The sequence below is a fragment of the Ranitomeya imitator genome, chromosome 1 (assembly GCF_032444005.1).
Source record: "Ranitomeya imitator isolate aRanImi1 chromosome 1, aRanImi1.pri, whole genome shotgun sequence".
Classification (NCBI taxonomy): Eukaryota; Metazoa; Chordata; class Amphibia; order Anura; family Dendrobatidae; genus Ranitomeya; species Ranitomeya imitator.
Window position 1 is genome coordinate 56,470,219 of NC_091282.1, and position 20,805 is coordinate 56,491,023.

At 44.1% G+C, this 20,805-nt stretch overlaps 1 protein-coding gene across 3 annotated transcripts in view; it reads left to right on the top strand.

Moving 5' to 3' along the window:
• The window catches only part of PSTPIP2 (proline-serine-threonine phosphatase interacting protein 2), a 97,525-nt gene that overhangs the window by 34,952 nt on the left and 41,768 nt on the right, over positions 1–20,805 (top strand). For 2 of the 3 annotated variants that reach the window (XM_069747002.1, XM_069747010.1), the window contains exons 5-6: positions 3,162–3,268; positions 12,608–12,670. In XM_069747002.1, the coding sequence (XP_069603103.1) occupies positions 3,162–3,268; positions 12,608–12,670 (170 nt within the window). The remainder of the gene's footprint in view (positions 1–3,161; positions 3,269–12,607; positions 12,671–20,805) is intronic. The other variant, XM_069747019.1, reaches the window with a different exon arrangement.

Below are 20,805 nucleotides of genomic sequence, written 5' to 3' on the forward strand. Positions count from 1 at the left end.
ATCAGGCAAATTATGAGAAAAGGGAAGTGATCAGTAGGGGCAGTTCACTTCCTATTTACACACATGGGTCCAGAGTGGCTGCTGTTCTCTTATAAAGGAAGCCTAAACCCAGAAATTAACTCCTGCAGGGGGAACTGATCTCTTTAATTTATGCCTGGTGATTTTTCTGAATTCACTAACCTTGCACCTGACCGCAGCCAGATCAGAGGGGGGAGGATCCTGCTGCAGCTAGTTGTCACATAGTCAGAAGGAGGGGATATGACTGGTTTGCAGGGTAGATTGTAGATTGCTTTATAGATTTCTCTTTGAGTCCTCTTGATCCCTCGGCAGAGAGGCCATATCGTTTACATCTGTGCTTGTGAAATTGTGAGGCATGCCTAATTAGCGCTGCTGGGGAGGTACAGTCATGGCCAAAAGTGTTGGCACCCTTGAAATTGTTCGAAAAAATGGTGCATTTGTCGCAGAAAAGTATTGCAATTACACATGCTTTGTTATACACGTTTATATTATTTGTGTGTATTGGAACAAAAAAAAAAAACTGAGCAAAAAAAGGGAAATTGGACATAATTTCACACAAAACCCCCCAAATGGGCAGGACAAAGTTGTTGGCACCCTCATCTTAATATTTGGTTGCACACCTTTTGTAATAGATAACTGCAATCAATCTGTCACGACTCAGCTGTCGGGTGATCCGTGACCAGGGGCTCCTTCCCTGTCCCAAACACTAGGGGGCGCGCTATTCCCCAGGATACTTCTGAAGGTGAAGATGCCGGAGCCCCCACCTTTGCCTTATCTCCTGAATCAGTTCTCTGTCTGCTCTCTTCCCCGACCCAGGGAAGAGGGGTGCTGCTGTGCACCGCAGGACACCAACCTGATGAACAAGGCAACACAAACAAGAGTAACAGAAAATACTAGGTATACAAATATTCACTCACAAATAACAGAGGAATGCACTGGGAGGATGGGGAAAAACCAAAGTAAGAGGAGGGAAGGGAATTACCACACTTACAAACCTACACAACCGTCACAGATAACTCCTCCTCATATAACCACCAAAACACCTCTCCTCCAAGCTATGCAGCATAAGCTAGCTCTGACATGGATTTGAATCAAGTTCCACACTATAAAAGTGATGGGAGTGGCTAACCGAGCTCAGCTAAGAGCTCAGACTCCCAGAACTCCCAACATGGTCGATTAACTCCTGTTATGCCAAAAGAAATGAACACCATTAAAAAGAAGGTGAAGTGCTTCTTTTCAGCCCAGGATTAGGAGCAGACGCTTTTGTCTTCTGGCTCTTCTCTTTTGCGGTAACCCTGTGACAAAATCGCTTCCTATAACCATCCACAAGCTTCTTACACCTCTCAACTAGAATTTTGGACTACTCTTCCTCTGGAAACTGCTCCAGATTTCTCATATGTGAAGGAGCCTTCTCCCAACAGCAATTTTAAGATCTCTACACAGGTGTTCAATGGAATTTAGATCAGTACTCATTGCTGGCCATTTCAGAACTCTGCAGCGCTTTGTTTCCATCCACTTCTGGGTGCTTCTTGAAGTATGTTTGGCTTCATTGTCCTGCTGGAAGACCCAGGACACAAACCCAGCTTTCTGACGTTGGGCACTACATTGCCACCCAAAATCCTTTGGTAATTTTCAGATTTCATAATGCCTTGCACACAGTCTAAGCACCCAGTGCCAGAGGCAGCAAATCAACCCCAGAACATCTTTGAACTTCCACCATATTTGCCTGTAGGTGCGGTGTTCTTTTCTTTGTAGGCTTTATTCCGTTTTTGGTAAATTGGTAGAATTGGGTGCTTTACCAAAAATCTCTATTTTGGTCTATTTTTTGTCCACAAAACGCTTTCCAAGAAGGATTTTGGCTTACTCACGTACCTTTTGGCAAACTGCAGTCTAGCTTTTTTTTATGTCTGTGTCAGTCAGCAGTGGGGTCCTTCTGCGTCTCCTGCCGTAGCGCTTCATTTCATTCAAATGTCGATAGATAGTTTGCGTTGACACTGATGCACCCTGAGCCGGCAGGACAGCTTGAATTTCTTTGGAACTTGGTTGGGGCTGCTTATCCACCAGCTGGACTATCATGTGTTACAACCTTTCATCAATTTGTCTCTGCCATCCACGTCTAGGGAGAGTAGCTACAGTGCCATGGGTTGTAATCATCTTGATTATGTTGCGCACCGTGGACAAAGGAACATTAAGATTACTGGAGATGGACTTGTAAGCTTGAAATTATTTATATTTTTCAATAATTTTGTTTCTCAAGTCAGTTTTCTGCTCCTCTTCTGTTCTCCATGCTTAGTGTGGCACACACAGACACACCATGCAAAGATTGAGTCAACTTCTCCCCTTTTTATCTGGTTTCAGGCATGATTTTCATATTGCCCACACCTGTTACTTGCCACTGGTGAGTTTGATCGAACATCACATGCTTGAAACAAAGTTGTTCACCCACAATTTTGGAAAGGTGGCAACAATTTTGTTTGGACTATTTTTGGAGTTTTGTGTAAAATTGCATCCAATTTGCCTTCTTTCTCTGCTTTTTTGTGTTGTTACAATACACACAAAAGGAAATAAACATGTGTAATTGCAATAATTTTCTGGGATAAAGTCAAGGGTGCCAACACTATTGGCCATAACAGTATGTGGTGCTGCACTGTAATATTTTTTTAGTGCTACTGGGGGATATTTTGAGTTGCACTGTGGTATTTCTTTAGCGCTGCTGGGGGTATTTTTTGCTCTTAGGGTGTGAAGTCTATGGCTCAGGGAGGTATTTGTTTAGCGCCAATGAGGGTAATATACGGTAGGTGCTGCACAGTGCAATTTTCCATGATGGCGACTTGACATCATCATATATTAGCTTATGATGCCCGAGCTAATAGCTGCTGTCAGGGAAAATTCGGTATGCAGCATGCTCATTAAATGGACCTTTTTGTTCTTAACAGTGTACATGGCCCTAGAATTTTTGGGTCCGGACGTTCATCTTCTATCACATTCAAGTTACAACTAACACAATAACCGTAATTTCCACATCGTTCAGAATGGCTTGAGATAAGGTTGTTGTTGTTGGATGGTTACCGAGAAGATCTAGCGCGACGGAAGTGTGGCAATGACTGTTCTGTTTCCTTTAATTAGACATTTATTTTTGCCAGAAATCGACAATATCGGCCAGTGTCACATTCAGTTGGCTCAGACTCTACGAGAAGAAGCCAAGAGAATGGAGGAGTTCAGGGAGCGGCAGAAATCCGAGCGGAAGAAGGTGAGAATGTCGCCAACCACATCAGTGACCTGTACAGGACACTGTCCTCCTGGATGTTATGTACCAACTGATGTACATGGTGATGGAAGCGTCCAGTGGTCGGACCATGATGGGAGGTGTAGTGTCCTGTGTATACAGTATGATATCCAGTGGTCGGGTCATGCTGGGAGGTGTAGTGTCCTGTGTATACAGTATGATGTCCAGTGGTCGGACCATGCTGGGAGCTGTAGTGTCCTGTGTATACAGTATGATATACAGTGGTCGGACCATGCTGGGAGGTGTAGTGTCCTGTGTATACAGTATGATGTCCAGTGGTCGGACCATGCTGGGAGCTGTAGTGTCCTGTGTATACAGTATGATGTCCAGTGGTCGGACCATGCTGGGAGGTGTAGTGTCCTGTGTATACAGTATGATGTCCAGTGGTCGGACCATGCTGGGAGCTGTAGTGTCCTGTGTATACAGTATGATATCCAGTGGTCGGACCATGCTGGGAGCTTTAGTGTCCTGTGTATACAGTATGATGTCCAGTGGTCGGACCATGCTGGGAGCTGTAGTGTCCTGTGTATACAGTATGATATCCAGTGGTCGGGTCATGCTGGGAGCTTTAGTGTCCTGTGTATACAGTATGATGTCCAGTGGTCGGACCATGCTGGGAGCTGTAGTGTCCTGTGTATACAGTATGATGTCCAGTGGTCGGGTCATGCTGGGAGCTTTAGTGTCCTGTGTATACAGTATGATGTCCAGTGGTCGGACCATGCTGGGAGCTGTAGTGTCCTACATATACAGTATGATATCCAGTGGTCGGGTCATGCTGGGAGCTGTAGTGTCCTGTGTATACAGTATGATGTCCAGTGGTCGGACCATGCTGGGAGCTGTAGTGTCCTGTGTATACAGTATGATATCCAGTGGTCGGGTCATGCTGGGAGCTGTAGTGTCCTGTGTATACAGTATGATATCCAGAGGTCGGACCATGCTGGGAGCTGTAGTGTCCTGTGTATACAGTATGATATCCAGTGGTCGGGTCATGCTGGGAGGTGTAGTGTCCTGCGTATACAGTATGATATCCAGTGGTCGGACCATGCTGAGAGGTGTAGTGTCCTGTGTATACAGTACGATATCCAGTGGTCGGACCATGCTGAGAGCTGTAGTGTCCTGCGTATACAGTATGATATCCAGTGGTCGGACCATGCTGAGAGCTGTAGTGTCCTGCGTATACAGTATGATATCCAGTGGTCGGACCATGCTGAGAGGTGTAGTGTCCTGTGTATACAGTACGATATCCAGTGGTCGGACCATGCTGAGAGCTGTAGTGTCCTGCGTATACAGTATGATATCCAGTGGTCGGACCATGCTGAGAGCTGTAGTGTCCTGCGTATACAGTATGATATCCAGTGGTCGGACCATGCTGAGAGGTGTAGTGTCCTGTGTATACAGTACGATATCCAGTGGTCGGACCATGCTGGGAGGTGTAGAGTCCTGCGTATACAGTATGATGTCCAGTGGTCGGGTCATGCTGGGAGGTGTAGTGTCCTGCGTATACAGTATGATATCCAGTGGTCGGACCATGCTGAGAGGTGTAGTGTCCTGTGTATACAGTATGATATCCAGTGGTCGGACCATGCTGAGAGGTGTAGTGTCCTGTGTATACAGTATGATATCCAGTGGTCGGACCATGCTGGGAGGTGTAGTGTCCTGTGTATACAGTATGATGTCCACTGGTCGGACCATGCTGGAGAGTGTAGTGTCCTGCGTATACAGTATGATATCCAGTGGTCGGACCATGCTGGGAGGTGTAGTGTCCTGTGTATACAGTATGATGTCCAGTGGTCAGACTATGCTGGGATGTGTAGTGTCCTGTGTATACAGTATGATATCCAGTGGTCGGACCATGCTGAGAGGTGTAGTGTCCTGCGTATACAGTATGATATCCAGTGGTCGGACCATGCTGGGAGGTGTAGTGTCCTGCGTATACAGTATGATATCCAGTGGTCGGACCATGCTGGGAGGTGTAGTGTCCTGTGTATACAGTACGATATCTAGTGGTCGGACCATTCTGGGAGGTGTAGTGTCCTGTGTATACAGTATGATATCCAGTGGTCGGACCATGCTGGGAGGTGTAGTGTCCTGTGTATACAGTATGATGTCCAGTGGTCGGACCATGCTGGAGAGTGTAGTGTCCTGCGTATACAGTATGATATCCAGTGGTCGGACTATGCTGGGATGTGTAGTGTCCCGCGTATACAGTACGATATCTAGTGGTCGGACCATGCTGGGAGGTGTAGTGTCCTGTGTATACAGTATGATGTCCAGTGGTCAGACTATGCTGGGATGTGTAGTGTCCCGCGTATACAGTACGATATCTAGTGGTCGGACCATGCTGGGAGGTGTAGTGTCCTGTGTATACAGTATGATGTCCATTGGTCAGTTCATGCATAGAGTCCCATTGAGCCTCCTCTGGTGGCAGAAGGCATCTAATGCCGGCAGCCTTAATCATCCTCTGCAGCCTGTGAGGGGTCACTCACGTCCATTACAGTAATAGTCCCAGGGTTTACATATTAACAATGACCTGTAACTGACAGGAATGGGCTATCGGGGCAAAATGAATGCTCTGAACTCTCTTAGTCACAAGGAGATAGTGAGGCGAAGTGCAGAGCGAGTTTCCTCTTTCACCATATGAAAGGTGCCAACAGTCAGACGACCAGTTGACGATGGAGAACTAGACGCCTCTGCTGCTCGTATCTAGATACAGATAATGAACATGTCTGCAATGAGTTGCAAGAAAAGCTTCCTCATGTTCATGTAATGTTGATTAAAGGGTAAGTGCCATAATTACAAATGGCTACCAATCCAAAGAATAGGGAAAAACCTGCAGATTGGTGGGGTATGCTGCGGAGACTCACACCGATCCCAAAACTGGGGGTCTGAAATTGCATATCTGCAGCCAAATCTGATTCTCGACAAAGCACCACCACTACATTAATTCCGTATGAGATTGCAGGACATAAAGCAGAGTGCAGCGCCCTTCTCTATGGCAGACGTCTAGAGAATGAAGGACCATTTGGAGCCCTGTTCTCATGATCAGGAGATTCCTTTTAAGACCAGGAAGTGGTTAAAATATGTTCATTTTGCTCCAGCCCTCTTCTGTCCCTCTGCGTAGCTACACACCCAACTCTCTCAAATTCGGTCTACATATCCCAACATGACCAGATATCACACTCTAAGGACCTTTCACAGTTGCCTCTGGTTTTGAAAGTATAGTATCAGATAGATATGGTGGAAACCAGTGTAAGCAGCCTCTTCTTACCTCAGCATTCCTGATATCTCCAGGATTAGATCAGATTGGGTGGACAACAGTGTGAGCAGCCTCTTCTTACCTCAGCACTCCTGATATCTCCAGTACTAGATCATATAGGCAGGGTGGACAGCAATGTGAGCAGCCTCTTTTTACCTCAGCACCCCTGGAATCTCCAGTATTAGATCATATAGACAAGGTGGACAGCAGTCTGAGCAGCCTCTTACTTCACCACATATGGTAACCAGTATTAGATCAAATAGAGAGCACAGACAGCAGTGTTAGCAGCCTCTTCTTGCCTCAGCACCCCTGGAATCTCCAGTATTAGATCATATAGACAAGGTGGACAGCAGTCTGAGCAGCCTCTTACTTCACCACATATGGTAACCAGTATTAGATCAAATAGAGAGCACAGACAGCAGTGTTAGCAGCCTCTTCTTACCTCAGCATTCCTGATATCTCCAGTATTTGAACAGATAGACAGCAGTGTGAGCGGCCTCTTCTTACCTCAGCATTCCTGATATCTCCAGTATTTGATCAGATAGACAGCAGTGTGAGCAGCCTCTTCTTACCTCACCATACCTGATATCTCCAGTATTAGATCATATAGTCAGGGTGGACAGCAGTGTGAGCAGCCTCTTCTCTCCTCTGCACTCCTGGTATCTCTAGTATTAGATCAGATAGACATGGTGGACAGCAGTGTGAGCAGCCTCTTTCCACAGCACTCCTGGTAACTGAGTATTACATCAGAACACCCCATGGGAGAACATCTTCCTACACATGAAGGCAGAGGCAGTTCTTCTTGCTGCACATGCTCACAGGTATCAATCCTAACACTCTAGGACAGGATTCCATCAGTATAACAAGACGATTGCCATTTTAATTATATAATGATTATGTCACTAGAAAAAGCGAGTTTTGTTTCTTATTTAAAAGGTATTTTGAAATATATGTATAATTAATTTTCCTTCTAATGATAGGAATATCCCTTTAAAGCATAATCTGATTTTATGCACCCCGGACAGATGAGTCAGGTCTGTCAGAGGGTGAGCAGATCTCGGTAGCGGCTCTCTGACACCAGAGCCTGGTCCTGAGCAGGAAAATCCACTTCATAATATCCTTAATAAAGAAGCCTACAGATGGATAAAAAGTCACCTGGTTGTTACAGTGGCATGTAAAAGTTTGGACACCCCTAGTCAAAACTACTGGTATTGTGGACAGTTAAGCAAGATGAAGATTAAATGATCTATAAAAGGCCTAAAGTTAAAGATGACACATTAGTACCTAGTAGCACCACCTTTTGCAAGTATCACAGCTTGTAAGTGCCTTTTGTAGCCAGACAAGAGTCTTTTCTATTCTAGTTTGAGGGATTTTCATCCATTCTTACTTTGGAAATCCTTCCAGTTCTGTGAGATTCCTGGATCGTCTTGCATCCTCTGCTATTTTGAGGTCTAGCCACAGATTTTTCAATAATGTTCAAATCAGGGGACTGTGAGGGCCATTGTAAAACCTTCACCTTGCACATTTTGAGGTCATCTATTGTGGATTTTGACATGTGTCTAGGGTCATTATCCATTTGTAGAAATCATCCTCTTTTTAACTTCATTTTTTACAGATGGTGTTATGTTTGCATCAAAAATATGTAGAAATGTAATTGAATCTATTCTTCCCTCTACCCGTGAACTGTTTCCCATGCCATTGGCTGCAACACAAACCCAAAACATGATTGATTCACCCCCATGATTAACCCCTTCATGACCAGAGATATTTTTGTTTTTGTGTTTTCATTTTTTTGCTCCCCTTCTTCCCAGAGCCATAACTTTTTATTTTTCGGTCAATATGGCCACGTGAGGGCTTGTTTTTGAAGGACAAGTTGTACTTTTGAATGACACCATTGGTGTTAATATATCATGTACTGGAAAATGGGAATTTTTCACCATGTTCAGTAAATGCTAAATCTGACCTGCGATTATGATTCTCCAGGTCATTGCGAGTTCATAGACACCAAACATGTCTAGGTTCTTTTTTATTTAAGTGGTGAAAAAAAAAGTGCCATTTTCCGAGACCTGTAGAGTCTCCATTTTTCGTGATCTTGGGCTGTGTGAGGGCTTACTTTTTGCGCGCTGAGCTGCCATTTTTATTGATACCATTTTGGTGTATATACAAACTTTTGATCGCCCGTTATTGCAATGTATCGGCAACCAAAAAAACATAATTATGACATTTTGAAGTTATTGACAGCTCATTTAACAGGTTAACAGCTGCGGGTGGATCGCGATTCCACACGCAGCTGTTAGAGGCAAATGTCAGCTGTTCAAAACAGCTGACATGTGTAGGGAAAAATGTGGGCTCAGCGCCGGAGCCAACATCAAAGGAAGGGATTACGACGTGGGCGCACTATTATGCCCAACATCGGAAAGGGGTTAATGGTAGGCGAGACGTTCTTTCCAGAAATTCTGTGCCCTTTTGTCTCCACACATACCTTTGATCATTGTGGCCAAAGACTTCTGTTTTAAACTCATTGGTCCACAGGACTTGTTTCCAAAATGCATCAGACTTGTTTAGATATTCTTTTACATACTTCTGACGCTGAATTTTATGGTGTGCAAGCAGGAGAGGTTTTCTTCTGATGACTCTTGTGTGAAGTCCATATTTGTGCAGGTGTCTCTGAACAGTAGAACAATGTACCACAACTCTAACTGCTAAATCTTTCTGAAGGTATTTTGCAGTCAAGTGGAGGTTCTGATTTGCCTTTCTAGCAATCCTACGAGCAGCTCTCACTAACATTTTGCTTGGTCTTTCAGACTTTATCTTGACCTCCACTGTTCCTGTTAACTGCCATTTCTTAGTTACATTTTGAACTGAGGAAAGGGAACTCGAAAATGCTTTGCTATCTTCTTATAGCCTTCTCCTGCTTTGTGGACCTCCATTTCCATTTTCAGAGTGCTAGGCAGCGGCTTAGAAGAGCCCACGGCTGCTGGTTTTTGGCACAAGGTTAGAGGAGGATGGATTTTTATATAGCTGGGAAATTTGCATCATGTGGTCTTTCCTAATGATAAGTGAAGAGATATAACCCTAGCAGGCTGTTGAGACACAGGGGTCAGCGGGTGCTCTAGTCTGCTAGCCTGAAACTGAATGGACCTGTTCTCATCCCACTGAACGTCCACTCTTCTTTTACCGTGGATATAATACTACTCAACACAGAGTGAGGGTAAAATAATGTGACAATACTTTACTGAACTACAAAACCGGAAAATAACACAGAACAGTCCCAGCAAAATGTCGAAGATGGTGCAAAATTACAGAGTCTCACCCTTCCAGTGACTCGCCAGGATAAGAGCAGCTGTGACTTCAGAGCTTCCAGGGCCGACTACCCCCACCTGTGGCACAAACAGAGAGGAAGCAATGACAAGCTTAGGAAGCTGACAGTCCATTGAGGAACAAGGCCAGGTGACCAAGGGGTCACAACCTGGCTTCTCCAAACATCTTCATGGGGCTCAGGTGACGGTGGTTCCAATTCCTGACTACCCCAAACGTATCCATAGGTTCAGTGATGGTCAATGGAGCAGATCTGTATTCAATTCAGCTTGAGCCATGGTCCCCTAAGCTGGCATCCTGGAGAATGTAAAATCTGTGTCCCTCGCAATGGAGCCATGATGTTTTGGCTGCTGTTTTGTAGAGTGTTCCTGGCTGTGGTTTTGTTGAGTCTGTGGATCTCTTGGATAACCTGTTACAGAGGCATACACAAAGAGAAAAAGATACTGTATATATGCATAAACTAAAGGATCACCAAATATTAACAATTTTTATTAGAGAGCAAAGAAGAAATTTTAAAAACACTTAAAAAGCGTCCAGACAAATGGACTACAATAAAAGGTGAGGCTTCATAGTAAAAAAGCATAGGAAAAACAGGTAAGGAAACAGAGGAAACTCTTTTTCCTTCCCTGTTTTTCCCATACTTTTTTACTGTGCTGCCTCATTTTGTGTCTGTGTATCACTGTTCCCCTCCTTTTTACCAAGCATATGTTCATTGTTTCCATTGTACTGATAGCATATGTATATATGAGTTTAGTGCGTTTATTTTATGCACTAGAACCCTTTTCAATACTTTTACTTTCTTCCAATTCTCAGCACTTGTTTACCATCGTATTTTGCTGGTGATATACACACTTTATCTTTTACAATAGAGCTTAATTTGTCCATTTTGTCAATATTAGTGGGGTTTAATAACTACTGTACTTTGGCATGGGATCCTACAGGGTTTTTGCAAGGAATAATCATTTTGAATAAATATTGATTATTGTATCAATTGCGTATATACTGTTAACTTATGGCTGATAGGACTTTGAGTATTGCACTGTATATTGTGGATCACTTTTTGTAGTCCATTTGTCTGGACGCCTTTTAAGTGTTTTTAAAATTTCTTCATAGCTCTCTAATAAAAATTGTTAATATTTGGTGATCCTTTAGTTTGTGCATACATCTTTTTCTCTTTGTGAAATTCATTGATATGCAGCAAGGTGATCCTATTTATATATTAGTCTTTGATGGTGCCAGCTTACACTTGTACATTTTGACTGTTACAGAAGCATATCCCAAAACTGTTGTCCTTCAAGCCATGATCTAGAGGTCAAGAGGAAGGCGTAATGAAATTGACTTGCATTTTTTTAGTATTTAATCAATTTGCTTAGTTTGTCCTTCGTTTTTCAGGTCAACAAACTAGCTGGCCTGGACAATGTGTAATCAACATATTAGCAAACATCTATTGTTCAATTACCCTGTGTCTCTGTCATCCAGCAAACCATCTCAATATGCTACAACAAACCAACTTAAAAGTCAATATTACAGGCTTATACAAACAAAAATCAGTGTTTTCTTGACCAACCAAAGAACAAACACAAATTCAAAAGTCAACATATAGATAACAGTTTATGCCTCCTGGCTTACTGCAAATACAAAAGTTGTACTCTGTAGTGCTAAAGCACGTCTATATGAAATATGAATAGCAATACTGCTTCTAATAGGAAAAAAACACGCTTAGCACATAATTTGCCCAATTCATGCATGCCCAGCCAGCAGCCAACGACAAGGTGGTCTCTGAACTCCTGGGAACCTACGTGTCTAGAGTGAATACCTCTCTAAGACTGAAGTCTGAATTTCTGGGTAGATGCAAATACCTCTCTTTAACGGGAACCTGTCACCCCCAAAATCGAAGGTGAGCTAAGGCATCAGGGGCTTATCTACAACATTCTTATCTAAAGCATGTCATTATGAAATATATGAAATATGAATAGCAATACTGCTTCTGGGTAATAGGAGAAACTGAGATGCTTCGTACAGTTCTGAGACCACCTTGTCGTTGGTTGCTTGGCATGCATAAATTGGTCAAATTATGTGCTAAACATCTCAGATTTTTTTCCTATTATCCAGAAGCGGTATTGCTATTCATGTTTCATATTGACATACCTTAGCACTACAGAGCACAACTTTTTTTTTTGTTTACTGAAAATAGACGTCTGGATAATTAAGATTAAATGCTGTGTTGCCACATAGGCTAATTAAGGTCTGAAACCTGGGTCAAATTATCTGAGCACACAAATCTCCAATGGTGCTCAAGCTTTTGCATAGGCCCATTTTGCTTTTTGTAACTTTTAAAATGGAAAATATGAAATATTTTTTTTTTGCCTAAAATACAAAGGAAATGTGTCGTCTTTAAACTTCAGCACTTTCAGAGATAATTTAATCTTCAACTTGTTTAACTGTTCACATACTTTTACATGCCAATGTATACACCTCATGCAGTGTAAGGTAAAATCTCAGCAGAGGCCCAGTAGGTAAAAGGTCTCAGTGTCACCTTACATTAGCCCTCCGATACTGCCAGGCAGTGAGAGCCGCTTGGTGTAAAGTTCAGAGTCAAGGACAGAATCAAACAGTGGCACATCTTAGATAGGTAATAAACAATGTAAGTTAACCAGCTAGCTACAAAGATGATGAAAGAAGAACCTTCACCGTCAAACACGGATACATATAAAGTCTTCTCTTTGCAGATAGAAGCTGCCATGGACAACATGCACAAGCAGCGACAGCTTCAATACAAGAGGACTGTGGATGTAAGTATGGCAGGGCGGTCAGTAGTGGGTGCTTACTTGTCCTCTTACTGTAGGCGTTAAAGTTATGAAACTGCCTAAACCAGGGCTGGAGAACCTTTTTTTCTTGTGCATGAAAATGAAGGTATCGAGCTCAGGAAATAAAATCAAAAGTCTTTATTTGGACAAATTTAAAAAGTAAGCTGCTTGACAATCCGGTGCATACTGGAGGAAGGAATGTCCTCCAGTATACACTGGTTTGTCAAGCAGCTTACTTTTTAAATTTGTCCAAATAAAGACTTTTCATTTTATTTCCTGAGCTGGATACCTTCATTTTCATGCACAAGTACCTGGCGTCAAGCAGAGACGTTTCCGTGCTCGGATCAAATTTCTCATGGGCTGTGAGAATACCATCACAAGGGTGAGCTGAATCATTTTCTTTTTTTTGTTCAACCTTTTTTTCTGCCATGGGCCATTTGGATATTTATACCATTATTTGGGGGCTGTACCTATACCAATCTATATTTGGTCACAAATTTAATTACCTCAGCCATAATGTGATGTCTGGAACTGCTTCTCTGTGGTGCAGCTGTAATGTTAGGCTAATTTCACACTTCTGTTGTTTAGTATCCGTCACAATGCGACGTTTTGGGCAAAAAACGCATCCTGCAAATGTGCCCGCAGGATGTGTTTTTTTTCCAATAGACTTGTATTGCCGACGGATCCAGTTTTTAATACTGCGCATGCGCAGCAGGAAATATCGCTCTCACAGTCTTCCTCACCCAGAATTCTGACGGAAATGTGAAAGGACACACTTCCGTCGGAACGTCGCGCCGACGCTTTGTGACGGGCGACTACCGATGGAAGTGTGAAAGTAGCCTTAGGAGGTATGGATGATGTTGCTATTCATAACTGCTTTTTCAGATTTGCGTTGGCCTAGAGTGCAGGCAATTCTTTGCGATGAGAAGTTTTCTAAAGAACTCGCAGCAGTAAGTTGTACCGAACCCAGATGTATATTACACTGCAGGTCTCCTCATAGCGGGAAATTCATAACTTAGGCTACTTTCACACTAGCGTCGGATTCGGCCCGTCGCATTGCGTCGGGCCGAGATTCCGACGCTAACGTTTGTTGTGCCGCACAACGGGTGCAGCGGATGCATTTCTCCGGCGCATCCACTGCCCCATTGTGAGGTGGGGGGAGGTGGGGGCGGAAAAAGCGGTCCGTCGGCTGCAAAAAACGTTACATTTAACGTTTTTTGCTCCCGGCGGTCCACCACAACACGGCGCAACCGTCGCAACCGTGTGTCAATACGTCGCAATGCGTCGGTAATGTAACTCTATGGGGCAAAAACGCATCCTGCAAACAACTTTGCAGGATGCATTTTTTTCCCCTAAACGACGCATTGCGACGTATTAAAAAAACGCCAGTGTGAAAGTAGCCTAATCATGTTACATTTATAGAACTAATAAAAAAAGAGAGATCTGAAGTATATACTGTACATCAAATGGGAGACGGAGACTGCCGTATGCATCACATAGGAGACACAGAGGCTGCAACATATAAGTCACTGGAGACATGGGGCTGTGGTATAGACATCACAGGAGACACTGGTGCTGCGTTCAGCAGTGAATGCTGCGTGTGCACACTCGCAGAGTAAGGCTATGTGCGCACGTGGCGTATTTGCTTACAGAAATTTCTGTAAGGTTTCTGCATCTCTTGGCAGAAAAATGCAGCAGAAAATACACTCTTTTTTTATGCGTTTTTTCATGCTGCAGAAAAATGATAATTACTTACCGGTAATTTGATTTTCCAGAACCATGACAGCACCGTACGTAAGAGAGATGGCATCCACCCCCAGGAACAGGATGACCGCCTTATTAGTTTACACATGTATATTACATTCATTTTAACATAGTCACTTATTCATTTTCCCTTCTCCTTTTTTATCTATTTATTTTTTTGTGCATCACACAACCATCACCAAGATAGGGCGGGAATTAATGCAGTGCTGTCATGGTTCTGGAAAATCAAATTACCGATAAGTAATTGTCATTTTTTCCCTTCACCATGACAGCACCATATGTGAGAGGAAGAAATAGAAAGACTCCTAGGGTGGGACAACAGCAGATAACACTTTTCTCCCAAAAGCAAGATTTGACAGTCCTAAGTCTAGCCTATAATGTCGGAAAAAGGTGGAGGGTGAAGACCATACTGCTGCTCTGCAAATCTGTTCCACAGAAGCATTTGTCCTTTCCACCCAGGATGTGGCAATGGCGCGTGTGGAGTGAGCTGTTACACCCAGTAGGGGAACTTGTCCAGGAGAAGTATATGAAAGTGAAATAGCCATACGCAGCCACCGTGCAATAGTTGATTTTGAGGCCTTTTTTCCCCTGGTTATCCCCTGGAAGGAGACAAAAAGGGCTGATGACTGTCGCCAAGGTTTTGAGGCTTCTTAATATTGGAGCAGGCACCGTCTGACATCAAGACAATGGAAGGCTCTCCCTGGGATTTTGGGTTAGGGCAAAATGAGGGCAAAATTATTTCCTGGTCTCTGTGGAATTTTGAGTTGACCTTTGGAAGGAAGGACGGATCAAGCTTTATAATTACTTTGTCATCCTGAAAGATAGTGTATGGGGGATTTACCAAAATAGCTTGCAGCTTGCAGGTACGTCGAGCTGAAGTCAGGGCAACCAGAGGTTCAAAGGGAGGCGAGGTTAGGGCATTCAAGACTAAATTTAGATCCCAGGGAGCCACCTTAGGTAGTAATTTAGAGGGTCAGGCTGTAAAGGAGGCACGAATGAACCTATAGACCCAAGGGTGTTCAGTAAGTTTTTGGTCAAACAATGCACCCAGGGCAGAGACTTGCACTTTTAGGGTGCTAGTAGATAGTCCTCTTTCTAGCCCTTTTTGGAGAAATTCTAGAATTTCTTTTACCGGAATTTCTTGGCTTGTTTTGGACAACTGTTGCCCTGAAAATTCTAGGAATCTCTGCCAATTTTTTTGGTATTTATCTGACGTGATTTTTTCCTGCTGGCTGCATAGTGGTTACAAAAGGATTCGAGAATCCCTTTGCTAGTAGGAGCCCCCTTTCAAGTTCCAGGCGGTGAGATGGAGCCTGTGTACTTGAGGGTGTTGGACTGGACCCTGGTGCAAGAGGTTTGGGGTATCCGGAAGGATCCATGGGTCAGAGATAGACATGCGTTGGAGCCATGTGAACCATGCCCCTTTTGGCCAAAGGGGTGCAACAAGGATTACTCATGCCTTGTCTTCCCAGATTTTCTTCAGGACTATTGGGATTAATGGAATCGGGGGGAACGCATATGCCAGACAGAACTTCCAGTGGTACAGAAGTGCATCCACTCCCTCTGGGTGTTCTCTTGGGTTTAGGGAATAGAATTTTTTCACCTTCCGATTTTCTTTTGTAGCAAACAAGTCTACTTCTGGCGTGCCCCAGATGGCACATATTTTCCCAAATACTTCCTGATTCAGGGACCACTCTCCCTGATGTAACACATAATGACTTAGAAAATCTGCTACGAGATTCTCCGAACCTTTCAGGTGTGTACCCGCCAGGGACAAAAGGTTGCTTTCTGTCCATATAAATAGCTCCTTGGCTTCTGCCATAAGGGATGCTCATCTTGTGCTGCCCTGTCGATTTATGAAAGCTATAGTTGTGCTTTTGTCGGATAACACCACCACATGTTTCCCCTGAATCTTCTTTTTTGCCTGAACAAATGCTCGCCTCACAGCTGTCAGTTCTTTTAGGTTGGACGATGCTGCCCTCATTGAGGGCTCCCATTGACCCTGTAGGATCTGACCTGCCAGGTGTGCTCCCCAGCCCCATGGACTTGCATCCGTAGTCAGCACTATTGGGTTCTGCAGCGACCAAGGTACAGTGTTGTTTAAGGTTTTGGTTCTCAGCCACCATTTTAATGAGTCCTTTACTCTTGGTGATAGAAGAATCTTTTGATTCAAGCAGTATGGATTCCTCGCCTGTTCAGATAGAATTACAATGGCAGATACTCTCGTATGGGCTTGCACCCACCGGACCGCCGGGATTGTCGCTGCTAGGACCCCCAGGAGTGACATTGTCTTTCTTAGGGTACCGTCACACAGTGCAATTTTCATCGCTACGACGGTACGATCCGTGACGCTCCAGCGTCGTAACAATATCGCTCCAGCGTCGTAGACTGCTGTCACACTTTGCAATCTACGACGCTGGAGCGATAATTTCATGACGTATGTGCGATGTAGAAGCCGTTGGTTACTATGCGCACATCGTATACGATATATGTTACACCATGCAATCATGCCGCCACAGAGGGACACTAGACGACGAAAGAAAGTTTCAAACGATCTGCTACGACGTACGATTCTCAGCGGGGTCCCTGATTACCGAAATGGGCTGACCGAGTTGTATCTGTTGTATCTTTTGTTGAATGGCTTGAATTTTCCTTTGTGAGAGGACACACTCTTGTTTGACCGAATTCAATTGAATCCCGAGGAACTCTTGAACCTGAGCTGGAACTAATCTTGATTTTTTAAATTTATTATCCAGCCCAGCCTGGTTAGCACCTCCAGCACTCTCATGACTGTCGTTACAGTTTTCTTTGTTGTTTGCTATTACGAGACAGTCGTCTTAATAGGGTGCCAGTAGTATATTTTCTCTTCTCAGGAAATATGCTACCTCGGAAATAATGTTTGTGAATATACGCGGGGCTATAGACACCCCGAAGGGAAGGCATTGGTATAGCAGATGGGTGGAAGTTTTTGCAATCATTACTACTAATCTTAGGTACTGTTGATGCTGTGCACAAGTTGGTACATGGTAGTAAGCATCTGTAAGATCTAATACTGCCATGTAACAGCCCGGGTCGAGTACTCTTGCTGCTGATCTCCATTTTGAAGCTCTCCACCTGAATGTAGCGATTTAATGCTTTTAAGTTGAATATTGCCCTCAGCGAGCCTTCCGGCTTTGGCGTGAGGAACAAGGTGCTGTAGAAACCTTTCCGTATTTCTTGGTGTGGTACTGTTATTAGTACTTCTTTTTGCATGAGGAGATGAACCTCTCTTTCTAGTGTGGCTTGATTTTTGTCGGCCACCTGTGTCATTATCATTCGTTGCGGTGGGGGGCTGGAGAATTTCAACCGCAGACCCTCCGATAATAAGCTGGTTATCCATTGTGAGGCTGGTAATACTGCCCACTAATGGACAAACAATCGCAGTCTTCCCCCCACCGGAATCTTTGTGTCATTGTGTTTTGGATCCGATTTAGGGGACGGCTTACTGAAGAGGAATCCCCTCTCTTTCCTCTCCTTCCAGGGTCTGCCTTGCATGGACCCATCATCCGAGCGGCCTCGGCCTCCTCTATATCTGGACCCTTGAAAGGACGAGCGAGGAGTATCCCACCAACGTCTAGGGAAGGGGTGAGGTGGAAATCGTTTTTTCTTGTCTGACGCCTTGTCTAGGATTTCATGCCAAAGCTTTCCCAAAGAGACACTGTCCCTCACAAGGTACTGCGCAGAGTTTAACTTTCTATTGAAAATCCGCAGCCCAGTTTTTTAACCACAATGCTATGCGCCCTGAGTTGGATAAGGCGCATGCACGGGTGGCAGATCGGACAGAGTCAACTAGAGCACCTGCTAGGAACCCTGCCGCTCCCTGTAAGGAGGGTAATGCTTCCAGTAGCCTCTCTCTTGGGCATTTGTTTTTAATCTGATCACTCAGTTCTTCTAACCACTTGACCATAGCACGTGCTGTACAAGTGGTAGCTACCCCGGGGTTAAATGACCATGCCGACGCCTCCCAAGCTGACTTCAGAAAAGCATCCGCTTTTTTGTCTAGGCTAGGGGATCTTTTAGGGCTCCCATGTCCTCAAATGGTAGAGCTACCTCTTTAGAGGTACTGGCGATAGCTGCATCTAGTCTAGGAGCCTTTTCCCACTTCTCGCAGACCTCCTCGTCAAATGGGTTTTTGCGTCTTAATGCCTGCGGGATGGATATCTTTTTATTTGCTTTTTTTCCAATCTCTTTTAATCAAATAGAGGATACTATCATGAATGGAAAGACCTTGCGTTTCTTCCCCTCCAGGGTGCTGAGCATGGAATCCTGAAATGATCATTGTTCTCTAGGTGTTTCCACCCCCATAGTGGCCCTAACAAGTTTAAGTAATTTCCCGATATCGTCGGATATAAAATAAGGGCGGCCATACTCCTCATCTGAGAAGTATAGGTCAGAGGCATCAGAAGTGGCCTGAGGTTCCCCACATCTGGCCTAAATGTCTTTTATAGCCCATAGTAAGCAATCACAGCTTTCATTTCTTTCAAAATAAGGCAGCGCCGTGACTGGTTGCTATTGACAACAAAGACTTCAGTTCCTGCTGCCATCATCGAAGAGGCAACAACATCACCAGTAATGTGAGTGAAATCACTACTAGTCCGGGAGGGTCTCCTTTTTCCAAAAGTTTGCTAAATTATCAGTACTATTATGTGTGATCTGCAGGCAGAGTATAAGCATGTACACAATGAACCACAAATATTAGGTATCAATATGAACACAATGTACCAAATATTAAGGTACAAGCAGTGGTTTGAAGCTCGTAGGCCCCAATGCAAAATCTCTAACAGGGCTCTTACCTATCATGGGCCTTGTGCAGGCATGTACTACGGAGGACAGAGAATGAACTTCAATCCAATATTGCAGCCAGCGGGTAAGGAAAGGGTGAATCAAACACCCGAAAACCCCGCCCCTATGGCTGAAAATTGTTCCCTCCAAATTCAGGTGACAGAGTCCCTTTAACAGTATCGGTCTTCTAATGTGAGCACAAGGGAACGTTTGATCCCCTTAGGTTCCAGGGCCCGGTTGCAACTGCAGCACCTATTGTAGATACACCTCCAGTGATCAGTATATACACAATATACCCAACATTAGGGTACGAGTACGTGCACAATATACCCAACATTAGGGTACGAGTACGTTCACAATCTACCCAACATTAGGGAACGAGTACGTTCACAATGTACCCAACATTAGGGTGCGAGTACGTGCACATTATACCCAAGATTAGGGTGTGAATACGTGCACAATGTACCCAACATTAGGGTGCGCGTATGTGCACAATTGGCCCAACATTAGGGAACGAGTACGTGCATAATATACCCAACATTAGGGAACGAGTACGTGCATAATATACCCAACATTAGGGTGTGAATACGTGTGCATTATACCCAAGATTAGGGTGTGAGTATGTGCACAATGTACCCAACATTAGGGTACGAGTACATGCACAATGAGCCCAACATTAGGGAACGAGTACGTGCACAATGTACCCAACATTAGGGAACGAGTACGTGTGCATTATACCCAAGATTAGGGTGTGAGTACGTGCACAATGTACCCCACATTAGGGAACGAGTATGTGCACAATGTACCCAACATTAGGGTGCAAGTACGTGTGCATTATACCCAAGATTAGGGTGTAAGTACGTGCACAATGTACCCCACATTAGGGAACAAGTATGTGCACAATGTACCCAACATTAGGGAACGAGTACGTGCACAATGTACCCAACATTAGGGAACGAGTACGTGCACAATATACCCAACATTAAGGAACGAGTATGTGCATAATGTACCCAACATTAGGGTGTGAGTATGTGTGCATTATACCCAAGATTAGGGTGCGAGTACGTGCACAATATATCCAACATTAGGGAACGAGTATGTGCACAATGTACCCAACATTAGGGTGCGAGTACGTGTGCATTATACCCAAGATTAGGGTGCGAGTATGTGCACAATATATCCAACATTAGGGAACAAGTATGTGCACAATGTACCCAACATTAGGGTGCGAGTACGTGTGCATTATACCCAAGATTAGGGTGCGAGTACGTGCACAATATATCCAACATTAGGGAACGAGTATGTGCACAATGTACCCAACATTAGGGTGCGAGTACGTGTGCATTATACCCAAGATTAGGGTGCGAGTATGTGCACAATATATCCAACATTAGGGTGCGAGTACGTGTATCTAACATTAGGGTACAAGTACATGCACAATGAACCCAACATTAGGGAACGAGTACATGTGGTATATACCCAAGATTAGGGTGCGAGTACGTGCACAATGTACCCAACATTAGGGTGCAAATACA